The sequence below is a fragment of the Polypterus senegalus genome, chromosome 13 (genome assembly GCF_016835505.1).
Source record: "Polypterus senegalus isolate Bchr_013 chromosome 13, ASM1683550v1, whole genome shotgun sequence".
Classification (NCBI taxonomy): Eukaryota; Metazoa; Chordata; class Cladistia; order Polypteriformes; family Polypteridae; genus Polypterus; species Polypterus senegalus.
Genome location: NC_053166.1, coordinates 163595234 through 163611749, shown reverse-complemented (window position 1 = coordinate 163611749; position 16516 = coordinate 163595234). Strand labels below are relative to the sequence as shown.

At 56.4% G+C, this 16516-nt stretch overlaps 1 protein-coding gene across 1 annotated transcript; it reads right to left on the bottom strand.

The window, feature by feature from the left end:
• Positions 1 to 1121: 1121 nt before the first annotated feature.
• Positions 1122 to 15980, bottom strand: cfap70 (cilia and flagella associated protein 70). Its single transcript, XM_039774898.1, has 26 exons — positions 12242 to 15980; positions 11600 to 11783; positions 11143 to 11241; positions 10642 to 10727; positions 10137 to 10313; positions 9789 to 9968; positions 9187 to 9281; positions 8991 to 9090; positions 8306 to 8440; positions 7660 to 7797; positions 7262 to 7342; positions 7007 to 7098; positions 6056 to 6116; positions 5634 to 5828; positions 5200 to 5331; positions 4963 to 5088; positions 4482 to 4615; positions 4066 to 4181; positions 3561 to 3779; positions 3285 to 3445; positions 2944 to 3096; positions 2673 to 2834; positions 2497 to 2586; positions 2137 to 2238; positions 1844 to 1891; positions 1122 to 1465 (listed from the first exon to the last, which is right to left on the bottom strand). Exons 1-26 carry the CDS (start codon positions 12314 to 12316, stop codon positions 1382 to 1384), a joined length of 3225 nt encoding a protein of 1074 aa, XP_039630832.1. The 5' UTR covers positions 12317 to 15980; the 3' UTR covers positions 1122 to 1381.
• Positions 15981 to 16516: the final 536 nt, after the last annotated feature.

Genomic DNA, 16516 nt, shown 5'->3' with positions numbered 1-16516 from the left:
CCCAGAGACGCAGCTCGGCTCGTCCTTTTAGTCTTTGGGAGTTTTGCAGGTTTGGACGCGTTTCCATGTGTGCGGCCGTCAGTCGGGTGACATCGGGCACAGAGAGGACGCGTCACTCACAAGATGGCAGAGCAAGTGGGAAGAAAATTCAGAGTAACGACAAGGCCAGCATGTTCACCTCCCGCCCGAGACCCTCTTCGATGCCCAGTTCCCCCCATAATGCCGAGCTCCTCAGCTGAGATGCCATAGGTGAAGACGAGGGGGCGGTCACTGCACCTTCTGGGTGGTCCACCTCAGAGTCACCTCACCAGCATCAGCTTTAACAAAGGCAGGGCCAACTTGGCGCCCGTACCACACAGAGGTTTATATAGCGCCTTTCAGGGAGGCCATGAGCGCCACATCTTGTTACAAAGCCAGTTCTGCCATTCATTCTGCAATTATCGTATAAACTGGCAGGGAGCATCAGAGTGGTGCCAGGCCTGCATGGGGCACCAGGCCGTCACATGACTCTGCTCTTACGTATTGAACGTGAAGGGGTTAAGGGCAAGCAGCACCTTAAAGGGGTGGCCCGCGGTGGCCGACTCTGCTTTGGGACCCTTATTGACTCCTTCGCCCAGTGCCTGGCCATCTCCCACCCCTGCCAGTCAATACGGAGGCTCCTTGGGGTGAGCCGGTGCCCACTTAGCTCTGTGACAGCTGGCGTGGTTGGACTGCCATCCTTCCATGGCTCCCTGCTGTGGCCGTGTCCTCTCCTCCTTGTCCTCCTCTCGTCACCTCTGCTCTCCCCAAGGCCCCCGTCCAGTAGGGGGCACTGCAGGGATCAAGCCACCCTTTGACGTCAGATGTCACCCTCAGCTGTGAGACGACGCGCCACACTTTGTAGACGCAGGGCTGCGTTTGGACGTCAGGACCCCCCAGGCAGGAGGCTGACGTGTGGAGAAGGATGAGGACCAGGCGGCAGTGAGGCCAGAGATAGTGGGACGTGGCCTCAATGCCAGCTAAATGCCAGTCGGGTGAATGGATTCCACAGACAGGTCTGCTGCCACCCCCACTTTTCTTTTGGGGTCCAGGTCCCCCCCAGCTTGACCCTGACACGTTTAAACAGATCAGACAGCAGCAGGCCAGTGGAAAGGCGCTTTATTTGGGAGAGCGCAAGGTGCTGCCATGCGGACCACCACTGGGCGACGTGCAGCTCCACAGTAACGCCATTCTTGAGAGCTGTGCCGGCGGCGGCTTCTCTGACTGTCAAAGTCCAATTTGATGCGACGAGATCACCTGGACGTCCTGGTGGTGGCCAGCGGTCTTTTAATGGTGGCCTGCGTGTCCACAGTGTGCTCAGTGCCTCGGCCCGCCAGCCTGCCTGCTTGTCCTCTCGGGGTCCTCACTGAAATGCTGGGTTACCGAAGCCCACCTGGTGCTGCAACTGGCGGATTTCCTGAAGAACGTCTTCATTCTGAAGATTTAACTGGGGAAACAATAGAGAGGGTGGATTATTACGAGAAGACCCCCTGTGCCCTCGCTGATGTGGGCAGGAGGACCCACCAGAAAGGATGACTGCGCACTGAACAGACGCCTTGCCAGCATGGCAGATGAACTTTAGAGTAGAGCTTAACCAGAGGCCACGACACAGATGACCACCTCTGACCACTGGCACCACACACATGCCAAAATGCATCAGCTGCTGCCCCCTAGAGGAGGGCCACAAACTGCTACGAGCGTCCAGGTGGTCAGCGCTGGTCAGCAGGACATGAGATCTGCGTGGAGAGCCCCCTCAGCTGGCCTCTACAAGAGCAGCCCCAGTGGACTCTGGCATGAAGAAGGGGACGTGACGCCCTCTACCAACCTTGATGGCAAACTTGAAGGCCTGCTCCGCTTCCACCCTTCTGTTAGTCTGAAAGGAAATGTCAGACAAAGAAGTCGTCAGTCCTCGGGGGCACACCAGCCAAACCCAGTGTGCCCAGTGTAGCCCCCCCAGAGGTGCAGGCCTCTCTACCCCTCGCATTAGTCAGCAAACTCTCCTCATTGGCAAACCCGAGTCTCCTGCTCCCTTAGCCAGGAGGAGATGTAAGCGGGCATCAAGTGAGAGGCTGACCACCAGAGGGCACCAAACCGCCAGCAATCCCTGCCCAGCCTCACCTGCAGGCACACGAGGCTCAGGTAGCCCCACACCTCCGGGTTCCTGTTGTTGAGGATGTTGGCCTCAGAGAGGGCATCCTCTGCCTCGCTTAACTCCTGGAGCTGAAACCACAAGGAGACGGGCATGAAGGCGGGCAGGAGGCCTGGGAGTGATATTAATGATCTCCTGCTGTATAGCGCCTTTGCGTAAGTGTGAGACAGGCAGGAGTACAGGGAGAGACGCACTCCTGCCAGGCCCAGGTGCCATCCTTCGAGGGCACCACACAGCCTGGATGAGCCTCAGGGTCTGCCCCGAATGTCTGCGATAAACAGAAAAACAAAAAGCAGCCGAGACGCAAAGGTCATCCAGCAGGACGCTACCCGGTAGCAGGAAATGCCAAGGCCGAGCCAGGTGAGGCAGGTGGGCGACCTCTTGCAGGCCCTCAGGTACGTCTGCTTGGCCTGATGGTACTGAAAGACAAAGAGGCAGCGTTAGAGGGCACAGCAGAGGGTACGGAGGTGGGCAGCCCATGGTTAGACCCGCACACACGTCTCACCTGCTTCTCCATCAAGTAGATCGAGCCGAGGCGAAGATAAACGGCGTGAAGCTCCGAGGTGTCTGCCACCAAGTCCAGCGTTCGCTCGTAGCACTGCCTGGCATCACTGAACCTGCCGTTCAGGTACTGCAGGTGCCCATTGAGGGCCCATGCATCAGGGTTCTAGGCGAAAATACACAGGCCAATGTCGGGGGGGAGGGGGCATGAATCGGCCAGGCTGAGGGCAGATGCCCGTCTCTGATGTGACTGTCCCTCAGTGTGACCCGCTTACCTCATGGCTGGCACGCAGCGCCTCCTGCAGGCTGTTCTCTGCTTTGGCAAACTCTCGAATGTGGAGCTGCAGACGGGCAAGGGTCACATGGTACAGGCAGCTCGGCCCGCCATCTGGAAAGAGTAGCTCATGTGCCAGGGCTCGCTGGGCAAACTGACAAAGAAGACAAAAAAGGTCCATTAATGGGATGCCCTGTGGCTACAGACCCTCTGTATGGGCAGTCAAATTCCCAGAGAGTGACCCCACCACAAAGTGGGAGCCCAAATGATGGCATGGGGTGAGCACCCTAAAGCTGGCCTGGTCAGTGTGCCTACTGTACCAGTGCCATGCGTGCCACTCACTTGCAGGGCGTTGACTTGCAGCAGGAAGTGAGCAGCCTCCATGAAGATGGTGGTGCCACGGCCCTCACAATTCTGGTCCCCCGCCGCTGCCGCCACCGCATTCATCTCCTCAGACACCTGGGTGTCCTCCGTGGGCACAGCGTCGGCCTTTTGGTGTGGCTCTGTAAAGGGGAACAAAGCGAGGAGGGCATCACGATGGGTGCCGTCTATAACGGCCTTGAACCCGTGGCCCATCATCAGCTCTCTGAGGTGACACAAGTGCTTTCTAATCCTCACCACTGGCCTGCTCGTCTGCTGCCGCGGCTGGCACCTCCAGTCCAGTGGACACTGGCGTCTCTCCTGTGATCGGGTTTTCTTCAGTGGCCTCTGCCTCGGCTGGCAATGCCCTGCTCGATGGTGCCCTTGCATGCCCCGACTTTCCCTTCAGCTGCTTATTTGCCTCCAGGAAAGCCATTTCTGCCTGAATTGGATTTCCTTGAGCCTCGTAAAAGAGCCCTGAAATGATCAAGAAGCGGGCAGTCCTCGTTTATAGCGCCTTTCACCACAAAGCCACCCAGTCAGAAAAGCAAAGGACAGGACAGCCAAGAAACAAACAAGAAAAGGAAAACCGCCTCGTGCACCAACCACTATGCCCAAAGCCTGACCTTTTCCGCCATCTCCTGGATGGCATGCATCATTAACTGCCTGATAGATGCCAGGGAATCAACAATGGGCATGTGCCCCAAGGGAGGCATGAAGTGAACCCAGCGGTCGGCCACCACTCGGCGTCCCTTTACAGTACCTAACATGGTCCAGGCCAGTGCTCCGGTGGCATCCACACAAGTGGCATTCTCAAAGAAAGTGTGGGCATCTTCAAAGCGCCCTGCCATCTCTGCCATAACCCCACAAAGCAACAGGCTGGAAAGAAACAAGTGAGGCATGTGAGTCGAGGGCAGGAAGACCAAACGCGAGCTCTTGACACAGTGTGGGCACCTGTGGGGTGTGGACATGACTCTGGAGTGGCAGGGGGTTACCCAGGCCTGTGCCAGCACCAGGCACTCCTCCACACCTAGGGCCCCATCCACACCTGTCACCTTGCACCCTGGTCCCTGTCCAAAACAAACCCCTGCAAGTGCCCCCCTGGTCCAAAAGGCTCAGAACGGTGGATGTGGCCACAATGTCTTTGCCCGCCTGCTGGGCAGCCTGCAATCTACTTACCTGGGCACGTGTTTCTGGTCAATGGCCAGCGCATGTTGGAAGCACTCTTCAGCCTTGGTGACATCTGAGATGAGGAGGCAGAAGGTGCCATAGTCGAACCAGTGTGACGGGTCACTGCGGTCCAAGGCAATTCTCTGAAAGTGAAAGGGATGGCATTGAGAAGTGGGCATCGTGTGCATTGTTAAGACAGCAGGGTATCAGAGTGGGCAAGGCTATTGAAGAAGACATACATGTCACCAGAAGGCCATGCCAGCTCAATGTGCTGTGAGCTCTCAAGCCACAAGTAAAAGGTGGCATCTCAACCTTGGACACCCAGCATGGCATCCTGGAGTGAGATCACAAGGAGCACAATATCTGGCCATCCATCGCGCAGACCCCACCGAATTCAGCTCACCGAGAGTCCCAGCCCCCTGATGGCATGCCAGTCTATCTCACAGCCTCACTCACCTCCATCATGGTGGCATGCAGGGCTGGCACTCACCTCCTGGTAGTACATGGACGCCAAGTCGTAGTCCGCATTGATCTCCGCCTCTTTGGCAAAGTGTCTGAGCTGGCTACAGTCCTTCAGGGCGCGCGCCTCCCCGTTCGGGACGTTCACCTGAAGGGTCTGGAAGGAGCAGACACGGTGACTGGGGGGGGGGGCATCTGGGGCTCTCCTCTGCTGCCCTCCTGCCACCCACAAACTTAAGTGCTGGCGCTCTCGGTCAGCGGGTCCTACCTGGTTGAGCGAGACGTGGATCTGGTCCACCAAGAAGGTGTAAAGCTGGCTGAGGAAGGCCTGCAGCTGGGCCTGGTCGGAGAAGGTGGACGTCTGCAGGAGCTTCTCCCTCACGATGCGCACCACGGAGTGCTGGACAGACAGACAGACAGACAGATAGGCGTGAGGCCCGGGCTTCTGCTGCATGCCAACTCGGGCATCGGCCGGTATGGTGAACGGGGCTTTGTCCATTAGTGGCATTCGTGTAGGAAGAAAGGGCACATATAGCGCCTTGGCAACTCAAAGTGTGAGGGGTGTGTGGTCCCGGTGCCATGCTGAGCATGTATGGTGTGATGTTATGACCCCAGACTGACAGACAAGTGGCCAGGTTGGCACAGCCCCTGGCACTAAATACCATTCGTGTGCCCCCAGGCGGTCCCCTCTAGCCGGCTCACCTTCAGCTGCTCCTTGAACGTGAAGTACTTCCCGGAATAGTTGAGCTCCCCCAACAGCTTCCTCTTGCGCTCCTCCTGGGCACTGGGGTCAAGGGCGAGGTCCCCTCGTGCCACCGCCGGCCCGAACAGGTCCTGGTACTCCTTCATCACCAAATCCGCCACCCGCACAATCTCCCGGTGATAGTCGCTGACAGCCTGCAGAGGAGAGGCAGCGTGAAAAGTCGCTGGCACAGCTCTCCAGCGCCACCCGTTGGCAATCATGTTGCCAGGTGGCTGCTGATGCCGACATTCCAAATGTGCCCCACGTGGGACCCACGGGCAGCTCTAGGGGCTCAGCTGTGTCCCCACACCTGACCAGTGCACGTCTGAGCGGCTTGGACCACGACGTGGAAACCCCCAGAGCGGGTGGACTGCCCTCTCACCTTTTGTGCGCCAGCTGTCCGCAGTGGAAGGGGAGGCCTTGCTGGGATGAGCTCTTTAACTCTGAAAGAAGAAGCCATGGATGACTGTTAGCAGACAGTGGTAAGACCTTGGGCAGTGTGCCAGTCCATGGCCGGGCACACACTTACGGCTGCCAGACACCCTGAGGTGTGCCTCACACGGGCACAAATGTCAGGTATGGTCTTCTGCCTGTTCAGTATGAAAAGGCGCTATATAGGACCCCCAGAGTCATCACTCAGCGAGTCGCGCCTTAATAAACACCAGGACACACCCGGATCACAGTGGACTCGGGCCACTGACAGGGGACTCTGGGGGGTACAGCCTGGCAGCAGTGCCATCCTTTTGACTCATTTCAGCTCAGGGGCTTGCCCACACTGGACGCCTCATACCCACAAACTAAATGAAGGCACCCTACAGTTTGGTCACTTGAGCTCGTGCCACAGCAAGTGAGTCCATTACCACATGCCAACTACATGTGCGTAGTGCCCATCAGACATCGCCTGCAAGCTGAGTCTTTCTTAGGGCACCTCAAGATCCCCACCTTGATTAGGAGTCAGCCCGGGTTCAAACACCCGATGTACTGAGTGGACTGGTGCCCCCAGCTGGGCAGCTTCATGCCCTGTGCCCAGCCTCTGCCTCCCTGTAGGTCTGGATTCATCCAACTAAACTTCACACAGCGGCCTGTAGGGGGCCCTCAGGAATTTGAGCTCAGCTTGGGCATCAGCAAAGTGCCACCTGGCCAGCCACCACTGGGATGCCCCATGACGTTGTGGCCCTTGTTTTATTGTGAGAGCCAGCCTTGAATCCATGGCAGGTGAAGAGTCGATGCCAACGCAGCACTTGAGCCGACATCCAAGAAGCCAATTGTGAACTTAAGTAGTCAGCAACTTCGAAACATGAGATGCCCCAAGAGCTGCCCACAGACCGGGTACCTTCTGGCGAGCTCCTCCGACGGCCTCTTGGGCACGAGTGCCTTGTCCAGAGTGACCTCCAGCACCACGTAGCTCTTCGCCTCCATGTACATCTGAAATGAGAAAAGCAGCAGCTGAGAATCGCCAGCAGGGGGCAGCGCAGGCCGAAGCAGTCACACCCGGGTCACAAGCAGAATGACTGAACCCGGGCCTAGGCTTGGCACGAGGTGCACCGGCGAGTGCAGTCGTCACACAGGGGCTAAATGCATACTGCACCTGTCCTTCCGGGTTCAAGGGCACACTGCCATCCGCCTCCTGCAGGCCATCTGGCTTGTGACTCGCCGATTGTATTGAGCCCTGAAAACATAAAAGATTACGACGTCACAGCGGCGACCATCGATCTGCCAGGCTGCTCAAAATGGAGGCCAACCCAAAGCCTCCCAGTAAGATGAACAAAGAAAAGGGAAGGGCTGCCAGCCACCCAAAAACTGACCCGATGCCCAGGGTGGGAGAGTGTGGGCACACCTCAGGGGTCAGAGCATGCCATGTGCCTGATGCTGCCAGGATGGGCACAACACCCTGTGACCCAGAAATGGAAGAGGTGGCCAATTCAGAGACCTGACTGGGCACACTGGTTACGGATTCTGGACCTTTGTCAAAAGTGCCACACTCACCCTCTTCACAATGCCCTTGTCCTCCTTCAGGTTCTTTGCCTTATGGGTTGGCGTGCCAGCAGCCGACGGCTCTCGTCCTCTTCCAGTCTGCCAGTTCTGCTTCTGGTGATCCTTTAGGTTGCTGCTGCGGCGCTTGGTCTGGAGTGAAGAGGAAGAAGGTCAGGAGGAAGGCCAGCAGTCGAGTGGGCACCATTGAAGGGTTGTGGTGAAGGGTTAGGTTCGGCAGACTGGCACACTGACCACCATGTCCGATAGGCCCAGGTGGTTGACAGGATTCATGAAGTGGCCACTGCTTAAAGCTGAACCCTTGGAAGGGCATGACAGCAAAAACTGGCAAAGGGGGTCTGGACCTGAACAGACCCCCCTAATGCCTGCCAGGGCTGAGCGCCACCCTGAGGTTCACGCGCCTCCTGGTCCCACTCCACTGTTCCCATTGTGGTCTCAGGTTCTGCTGCCCTGCCCTCTAATCACCCCTTGGTGACCACGGCGCCCCCCGCTAGCTAACGTTCCTGAAGGACTCTTCTCTTTGCAGGTCCTCTTCCTCCTCCTCCTCCTCCTCCTCCCGCCTCTCCTGACTTCATTTCCTCCTGCTCTCATTTGTCCCCATTTTGCCATCTTTCTCTTTTCTGTGTCTTGTCTTCCTCACCTTGGCGTATAAGTCCGCCTCATTAAATGGGAAGATCCTGTAGGCCCCTCGGATGCTCTTCACCCCCGGGTACAGAAGGGCTGCCATGTCCACAAAGACCATTCCATGGAAGGATATCTGCCCCTCGTCCTCCGCCTGCAGAGAAATGCGGCATGTCACATTGGATGAGGTCCATCCATCCATCCATCATCCAACCCGCTGTACCCTAACACAGGGTCACGAGGGTCTGCTGGAGCCAATCCCAGTCAACACAGGGCACAAGGCAGGAAACAAACCCCGGGCAGGGTGCCAGCCCACCACAGCATTGGATGAGGTGACGCCCTAAATGCCACTCTTCTCATTTCTCTCACCTTGTGCCCTTTGACTTCAGTGACTCTCAGAGCTTTGGGTGCCAGTGGGCTCCCTCTGTGGGCACCAGGTGCCAATCCCTGAGCCGCGAGAGTGAACAGCGACGACTTGCCCAGAGGTTTGGACAGTAAAAGCAAAATCAAAGGCTTGTCTGTGTGTGACAGCAGACGCGGGTGACATTGGGCACAGAGAGGCTGGGGCCGCCAGTAAGGGGTGTGCCCCCCGGATTACCTTTGGTTCCTTTGCATTGTATCATCATGAAAGGCACTATATAAAGTCAAAGGGGATGAGGCCCAAGCTCATTGACGATGGGTTGTGCTGCCAGTACCCGTCTCACCTTGTCTTTGCCAACCTTTCCAACCTTCGCTGCATTCGGAGTGGGCATCCTCATGATCTCCAGCGGCCAATATCTGCACTCCACGATTTGGTTCAACAGCCTGGGGGTAGAAAAGCGAGAAGAGCAAGTCGGGCAGGAGAAGACATCGGAGCTGAGGGGGGAGCCAAGCCAACTGGTTGGCATCGGGGCGACTTACCGGCCGACAGCCCCCGAGTCCATAAAGCAGCGCCTCTCGGTGTCCCAGCTCACCCTCTTCCTGGCGCTTTCTGCCTCGGCACGGAACACTCGGTCCTGGAACAACATGGCGTCACGTTAGCAGTGGGCACAGCGTGATCCGCCGGTGCAGAAGGAGGGCATGAGCCCAGGATCTTTTGCATGGCAAGTCAAGCAGGCAGAGAGGGTGGGATAGTAGAGGACAGTGGGGTCATGAGGAGAGAGATTGGGGGGACAGGAAGAGGAGTGACACAGGAAGGGACAATCCAAAAAGCAGAAGGCACCTGGCACTCTCTCACAGTCCTGGGGGCCCTGGCTTCACCTGGCACCAGCAGCTCACTTACCTGCCAGAGGTTGTGCCTTCAATGGCGCTGCCACCTAGTGGCTGCTGGAGGCACTACACCCTTTCATCACCCCTAAATGTCTGCCCACTACTCTCTTGTAAACCCTTAAGATCATCTTAGCACAACTTCTAATGTCTCTGGGGTACTCCATAAGCCTGTTGGCCCCTAGGAGACGACGGGCACCCCAAGGATGGTACCACTGGCCTTTTTCTCACCTCCTTCATTTGTACCTGTGACTCACCTCGGGGGACGTCAGGTCTCCAAGTTCTTCAGCTGCTTCAGCCTCTGTGTCAGAACCCAAGATGAAGTGGGACCCTGGCATCAAAACTGATCCCGTTGGCCACTTCTTCAGACGTGGCACCGGCTCTGGTTCTCCTCCTGGCTTCAGCACTCCACCGGTAAAGAAGAGCAGCTGGTCCCTCTGCAGTAACAAAATGACAGAGAGACGTTGGCATTAAGGAGCTCAGTCAAGAGGACAAGCCAACGAAACAGGAGGCTGCCAGGAGCAGAAGTCACATGGCAGCTAACCCTGGAGTGGCACTCTGGTCCACTACTGCACGCAAAATGCCAAGGGCCTCTGACGACTTACCTCAGCTGAGCAGGGCATCAGCATGCTAGCACCATAATGAAACTGGGTGCCCGTCAGGCTCCAGGCATCAGGAGCCGAGTACAAACTATGGAGGGCCACCTTAAGGAGGTTGGAGTTGGCCAGCAGTGCTTCAGGGACCAGGGCCTGTGGGGCGGACACGGACACCTCGAGTTGGGGCTGTGGAGAGAACACACTGGCGTAAAAGGTTTATAGCGGGCAAAGGGGGCATCAAGCAGCACCGAGGTCTGCAGCCAACAGAACACTGTGGTGGCAGTCACTGTGAGAGGTGCTATGAAACGATGACACAGCCACCATCAGGCCACCTTCAATTTATCACCTACAATAAAGGTGTACTTAGGCAGACTGGCATTCCTATTGTGTGCCAGCAGGAGCCTGGTGGGCATCAACACTTTGTGCTGCTGCACCGCATTTCATGGCCGATCAGCTGCAGCTCCATTAAGGCTCACCTGGACATGGCAGCTGGCACAGACTGAAGGTGGCTCACCTTGCTGCCTCCCTCTGATATGATGCCATCTGCTGCAGTCCCGGGTACTGGCTGGACGGTAACGACAGTTGTGAAGGAGACTTGACCTGCAGAGTTCATGAGAGACTTGTCACAGTGTGACCAGTGAATCTGGACAGTGGAACATGGGTTCAAGGACAAGGCTGACCTTGCCAATGGCATCTGCTGGGCACCTTGTCCGTTGTGCCCACAGCCCCTGAGTTGGCTCACCACTCTCGTCCCTGACCACTTCAGCATGCATATTGATCTTTAGCCACACAATTCTGTCCTCTTATGATATCTAACTTAAATAAAACTTGTCAGCTTCACACCTGATATGCCCCAAGTGCCAGCTGGCACGACACCATGATGACAGTGCCCCTCCACTCAATCAGATGAACATCACAAATCCAAGCAGTCAGCAACTGGCGAACTTTACAGTGACTGAACTGAACTGTAGTTTGGTCCAAGCCGTCCCCCAACATGGTGCCCAACCCGGCTCACCTTGTAAAAGGGGCAGCAGGTCCACAACGGCCTGGCCCAGTGTCACCATCTTCTCGTCCTTCTGCTTCTTCTCCTTTGGTAAAATTTCAATGAGGGTCACTGTGGGCAAGGAAAAGTGACCATGAGGCTCAGAGCCAGCTGGTCCACACCAAGACACAAAATCAAGCCTGGGGGCATCAATACCCATCACTGTGCCAATCTGAATGAAGCCTGAAGGTTCAACATGTTAGACAGCATCATTATATCTAAACATGTGCAGAAAGACCCCCCAACTACCCTCGGCCCCCCGCACCCCATTTACATTTGACTCAACACCTCGTTCAACTCATCACCCCGAGGCAGGTGCTCTGTCCCCTGTCGTCAGCCGTCCCCATTCCACAGTGGCTGTCACTGAAGGGGACATTTGGCCGACATCCTTGGCCTGCGGTTGCCCTGCTGAATGTGCCCACGTGCTTACAGATCACAGGCTTGTGTGCCAGGTCGTCTGTGGTGTTGCTGGTGTCTGTGCAGTCGAAGCTGCAGGTGAAGTTGTACTCGGCACCGGCTTCTGGCGAGCTGTCCACTTTGGGTGAGTCGCCAATCACTGTGCCGTTGAACTCCACTCGGGTGTAAGAAAGAAGGCTGGTGCCCTTTGTCCCTCTCTGAAAAGAAGAAGAAGAAGAAGAAGTAACACTGATTAAAGTGCAGACTGGTAATGCCATCCTGCCCTTCAGCACTCCACGGTTTACCGTCCAGAACCTGGCAAATAAGACCAGGAAATGAGACCCTCTGGTCACATGGCGCACCCTCAATTAACTCCTTCACTCCCAGGGTCCTTTTCCATTTCACAGCCCCCCTGCCTCCAGCATGACATTCTTGTCACTATCGGCCCCGAGCTTTCCGCATGTCACGTTGCCACTTTCTCCTTTGTGGATCTGATGTCTAAGTTGCAGCCTTCGCGCTCTTTCTTCTTTTTTTTTTTCATATTTCACAGCCCCTTGAACCCGTGTTCGGAGCAGAGCGCTACAACACACCTACCTAAAAGAAGGCTGTGAAGCACGCGCGGAGCGACGCGAGCGCAGTCTGGGGACACACGGCGACTCACGAACGGCACACTCACCAAATGGCGGCCTCGCAGCACCGTCACCTGCACCGGGACGGCCGCCCGCGGCATCTCAGTCTGACACGCATCCATGCTCCCGAAATACGACGGGGGCGCCACGGGGATCGGGATTCTGCTGCGTCCTTAGCTGACTGGCGCTCGCGCTCGCTCTCGCGCTCGCTCCGCGTGTTTACAAAGCGCGTCGTGGTTGCCCGGGCGATTCGGGAGCGCGCGTACAGCTGGGCCGGCCTTCCGTGGCGTGCGCGCGCTTTTAGCGCTCCCGAGGGGCGAGCCGGCGCTTCAGCCGCTGCGCTCCTCATGGGGTCAGAAAGGGGACCGCGACACAATGGACCCCCAGACCCTGAGCATAAACCTTAGGAAGCCTGCATGGCGTTAGGCAGACGGGTGGACATTGTGGGGGCACTCGGACTGGTCCTGTCTGTCCCGTCTGTCCCTGACACGCACGACCGCGCACCACAATTCAGTCAGACGTCATTGCCTCCATTGGTGGTCTCTTGTAGCCTGTGACGCTGTGTGTATGCGGGGCCCTGCAGTGTTCCCTCTGTACTCCGTCCAGCCTGGCCTGTCCAGTTTTTGAGGGGACTGAAGGTCATTTGTCACATTCAAATGATGACCACCTGTTTGATTGTGTGTGTGTGTGTGACGTCCAGGATCATTCAAAGGTAGCCGCAGCCATTTCAAAGAAAGGAAGGAGGAACGCGTCTTCATCTTCACCCACCGCTGAGGAGGACTGCACTAAATGGGAAAAGGCCACCAAGAAGGCCCATGTGTGCACGTCCACTACGTGGAAAAGAAGCTGCTGGTCTCATGGCCCTGTTTGAAAGGCCATTTTCAATGGCAGGCTGGCCTTGTGCTGCCAGTGGACGTGTCATGTGTGTCATCTGCATGCTCTCCCCGTGTCACTGCTGCTTGTCCTTCTTCTCCATTTCATTTCAGACCACCCAGAGCCAGGTGGTCCTCCCCAGACGCTACTGAGAATGACGAGGACAATCCCAAAAAGCCACCGAGCGCTGCTTATAGAAGGGAAGGCAGCAGGACGAGGGCTTTGAAAAGGAGCAGTCAGAGTGACACGGAGAGGTGACACGCAGACGACACCTTGGGGGGCCGAGTGTTTGTGGTCAGTGTGAGGCCAGCAAGCAGCTAACGAGACGACTTTCTTCATATGGGCCTGAACTGGAGCCTCAGACTGCTGGGCACACTTCCTCCTCGGTGGTGCCATGTCCTGTGCCCCATGTGCCCCTGACACCAAGCTGCCTGCTCCTCTTTCTTTCAGGTCTCCTCACTGGCTTGTGCTTCACAGCCTCGACTGGTCCTCATTTAAAGGCTCAGGGGTCTCACCTTCAAGGTCCTTCTCTATATGGCACATTGGCACAAGCATGCCAACCATTTTATTTTGGCAGCAATTCCATCCAGGAGCCTTTTTGGGAATTTTGTGTCCTTCTTCTCTGCCGATCGTCTCAAGCACTTTCAGGGAGGACGGAGCCCGTTGGGAGCCAGCGAAGCCCAGGCTCTGGCATTGGGTCTCATGAAGGACAGTTCTGGACTTGGCGCTGGCCCTTAGCCCTGCCCTCACTGTGCCTCACCACTGTGCCTCACCACTGGGCTGGTGCTGTGCTGGTGACGAGCGGGCGCTGTGATTGGTGGTCCATGGCGTCGGGTGTGTTTTAAGTGAATGATCGTGTGTGGGTGTGTGCAAGCGGGCGGATCAGTCGGGCGCCTCAGTTGTGCCCCGGAGGCATTGGCAGGCCACTCAGCCCACAAGCTCGCCAGGCCTGTCCACTTAATTCTAAAGTGACATCAAGTTGAGGTCTGAGGGTCCCCAAAGCCCCCCTGGTCACTTGTTCCAGGTGCCTCTGGTTTTCCTAAGGTTTGTGTGAGTGCCCATTCTCGACCCACTGCACTGATGCCCTTCATCATCTTCACTCAGGTCTCCTCTTCATCTCTGTAAGGCTCAGCTCTTTTAATCTTTCTTCATATCTCACCCCCCATAGCCCCCCATAGTCAGCCCAGTCGCTCTTCTCTGGACTTCTTCTTGTGCTGCTGTGTTCTTTTGTAGGCCAAAGGCCCAAACTGACCCAGGACTCCAGATGGGGGTCTCACCAGTGCCCGTGTCCCCCAATCACACTGCAGCCTTTAAAAAAACGGAGTAAGACGGAGAAAGGAAAAGGTCGGTGCTGGGGGGGCTGAGCAGCTCGGGGGGTCCGGGGAGAGGCAGCTGGAGCTGAAGGAGCACTGCGGGGGTCCGGGCCTACAAAGGACGGGTGGTTGTGCTTGCCGGTTGGCGCCTCGTCTGCTGTGCGGGGTACGCAGAGGAGATGTCGATTTTAAGGGTTCGAGATTTCGACCTCATTTTATTTCTTTTATTTCTTATTCCTGGCTTACCGCACTACTGAGCCCCCCTGTCTTTCATTCGGATTGGCTCACTTGGCACCCACCCACTGTCCTCATTGGCTCAGCTCATCTCGGCGGTTCGGGTTCAAGAGGGAGTGTGGCGCCAACCCGCACCGACGCTCAGAGATGCCAGTCTTGTGCCTCACAGTCTGTGGGTCCTTCAGGTGCCTTTTTGCAAACTCCAAGTGGGCTTCCTTGTGTCTTTTGCCGAGGGAGGGACTTGAAGCCCCCTTGGAGCCCTGGAGTGTCGCAGTGACGGTTGTCCTTCTGGGAGTTTCTCCCATCTGCAGACAGGCGTCGTGGAGCTCAGCCACCTCGAAGGTCTTCTCCCACGATTGCTCAGTGTGACAGGTGGGCTTCTTCCAAACTTCATCCACTTCAGCGTTCGTTCAGGAGGCCGCTGTCCCCATGGGACCCTTCAGGGGTGCCGCCATCTTTGTCAGGTCTGTTACTGGACGCAGTCCCCCCTCTAAGCTCCCTTTGACCCCACGGCTTGGCCGGTGCTCCCCTGTGGACAACCTTGAGGTCCAGTCAAGCGAATCGGCCGCAGGTGGACATAAAGACACCTCCATAGACTGAGCCCTGGTGGCCGTGGCAGGGGGTTGCTTCAGTTTCTTATCTTTAATGAATTTGCCTAAATGGGGGGCACATCCCCTTTCTGTTTTTTTGTTCAAATTCTGTTTCTATTGTCATGCAGACTCAAATCCAGTCCTTGCTACTAAACATTTGCTGTGTTCTTCCCACCATCAGCCTGGAGATTAGGAAGGTCAGGACACGATTGTCCTAAAATCAACTTACAAGAACACAAACCGCAAAAACAAAAGGGGGTCCGCCAGCTGTCTTACCTGCAGCCCCACGTCAGCTGCTTCGACGGCTCTGATTCTGCGTTTTAATGTGAAATGCCAAGTCTTTGTGTTTGTTACCTTCTCGTCTGCAGCTGGGCGGAGTGGTGGCTCCGAGGCCAGAGATCTGCCCTGGCAATCACAAGGCTGACTCGACTTCGCTGGGCACTTAACCTGCAGGGAAGAACCTGGGGTAAGGTGGCAGAACTGGCACTCCAGTCACCATAATAAAGCCTCCCACTGGCTCCATTCCATCGGAACTGGTGTGCTGCGGAGGTGTCACCTCAGGTGTCATGGCTGCACTCGGGTCCTAATCTGGGATCCTGAGGTGGCTCGTCACGTGGTGGGTGCGGCAATGCGCTAGGACAGCGTGGGCTCCTAACCTCACCTCCTCCTCTTCTCGTTTATGAAGTTCAGGAAAAGCATCGGAAAGTCGAGACTTTGATGGATCTCAACGTTTTAGACTCCCGGAGTCTGAAAATACCATTCTTGGAAACTTGTCTGTCTGTCTGTCTTTCTGTGCTTCACAGGCGGAGTCCGGTGGCTCTGAGGTTAGGGATCTGCACTGGCAATTGGAAGGTTCCCGGTTCAAATCCCGTAAATGCCAAGAGGGGCTCTGCTCTGTTGGGCCCTTGAGCTGCAACTGCTGAGCGCTTTGAGGGAGTAGCGAGAGAAACGCCATATGAATGACAGAAAGAATTATTAATTATTATCAGTCTGTCTGTCTGTCAGTGTGTCTGTCTGTCAGTCTGTGTCTGTGTGTCTGTGTCTGGGTGGCAGTCTGTCTGTCTGACTGTCTGTTTGTCAGTCTGTCTGTGTGTGTAAACTCGAGTTCACCTTCACTTAGCAGTGTGTGTCTGTCTGTCTGTCTGTCTGTGTCAGTATGTCTGTCTGTGTCAGTATGTCAGTCTGAGTGGCAGTGTGTCTGTCTGTCTGTCAGTCTGTCTGTGTAAACTCGAGTTCGCCTTCACTTAAGTCCCCTAATTTTGCACACGCAGATTTCGCGCTGTTCCCGCTAACCGGAAGTGGCTTTTGTACG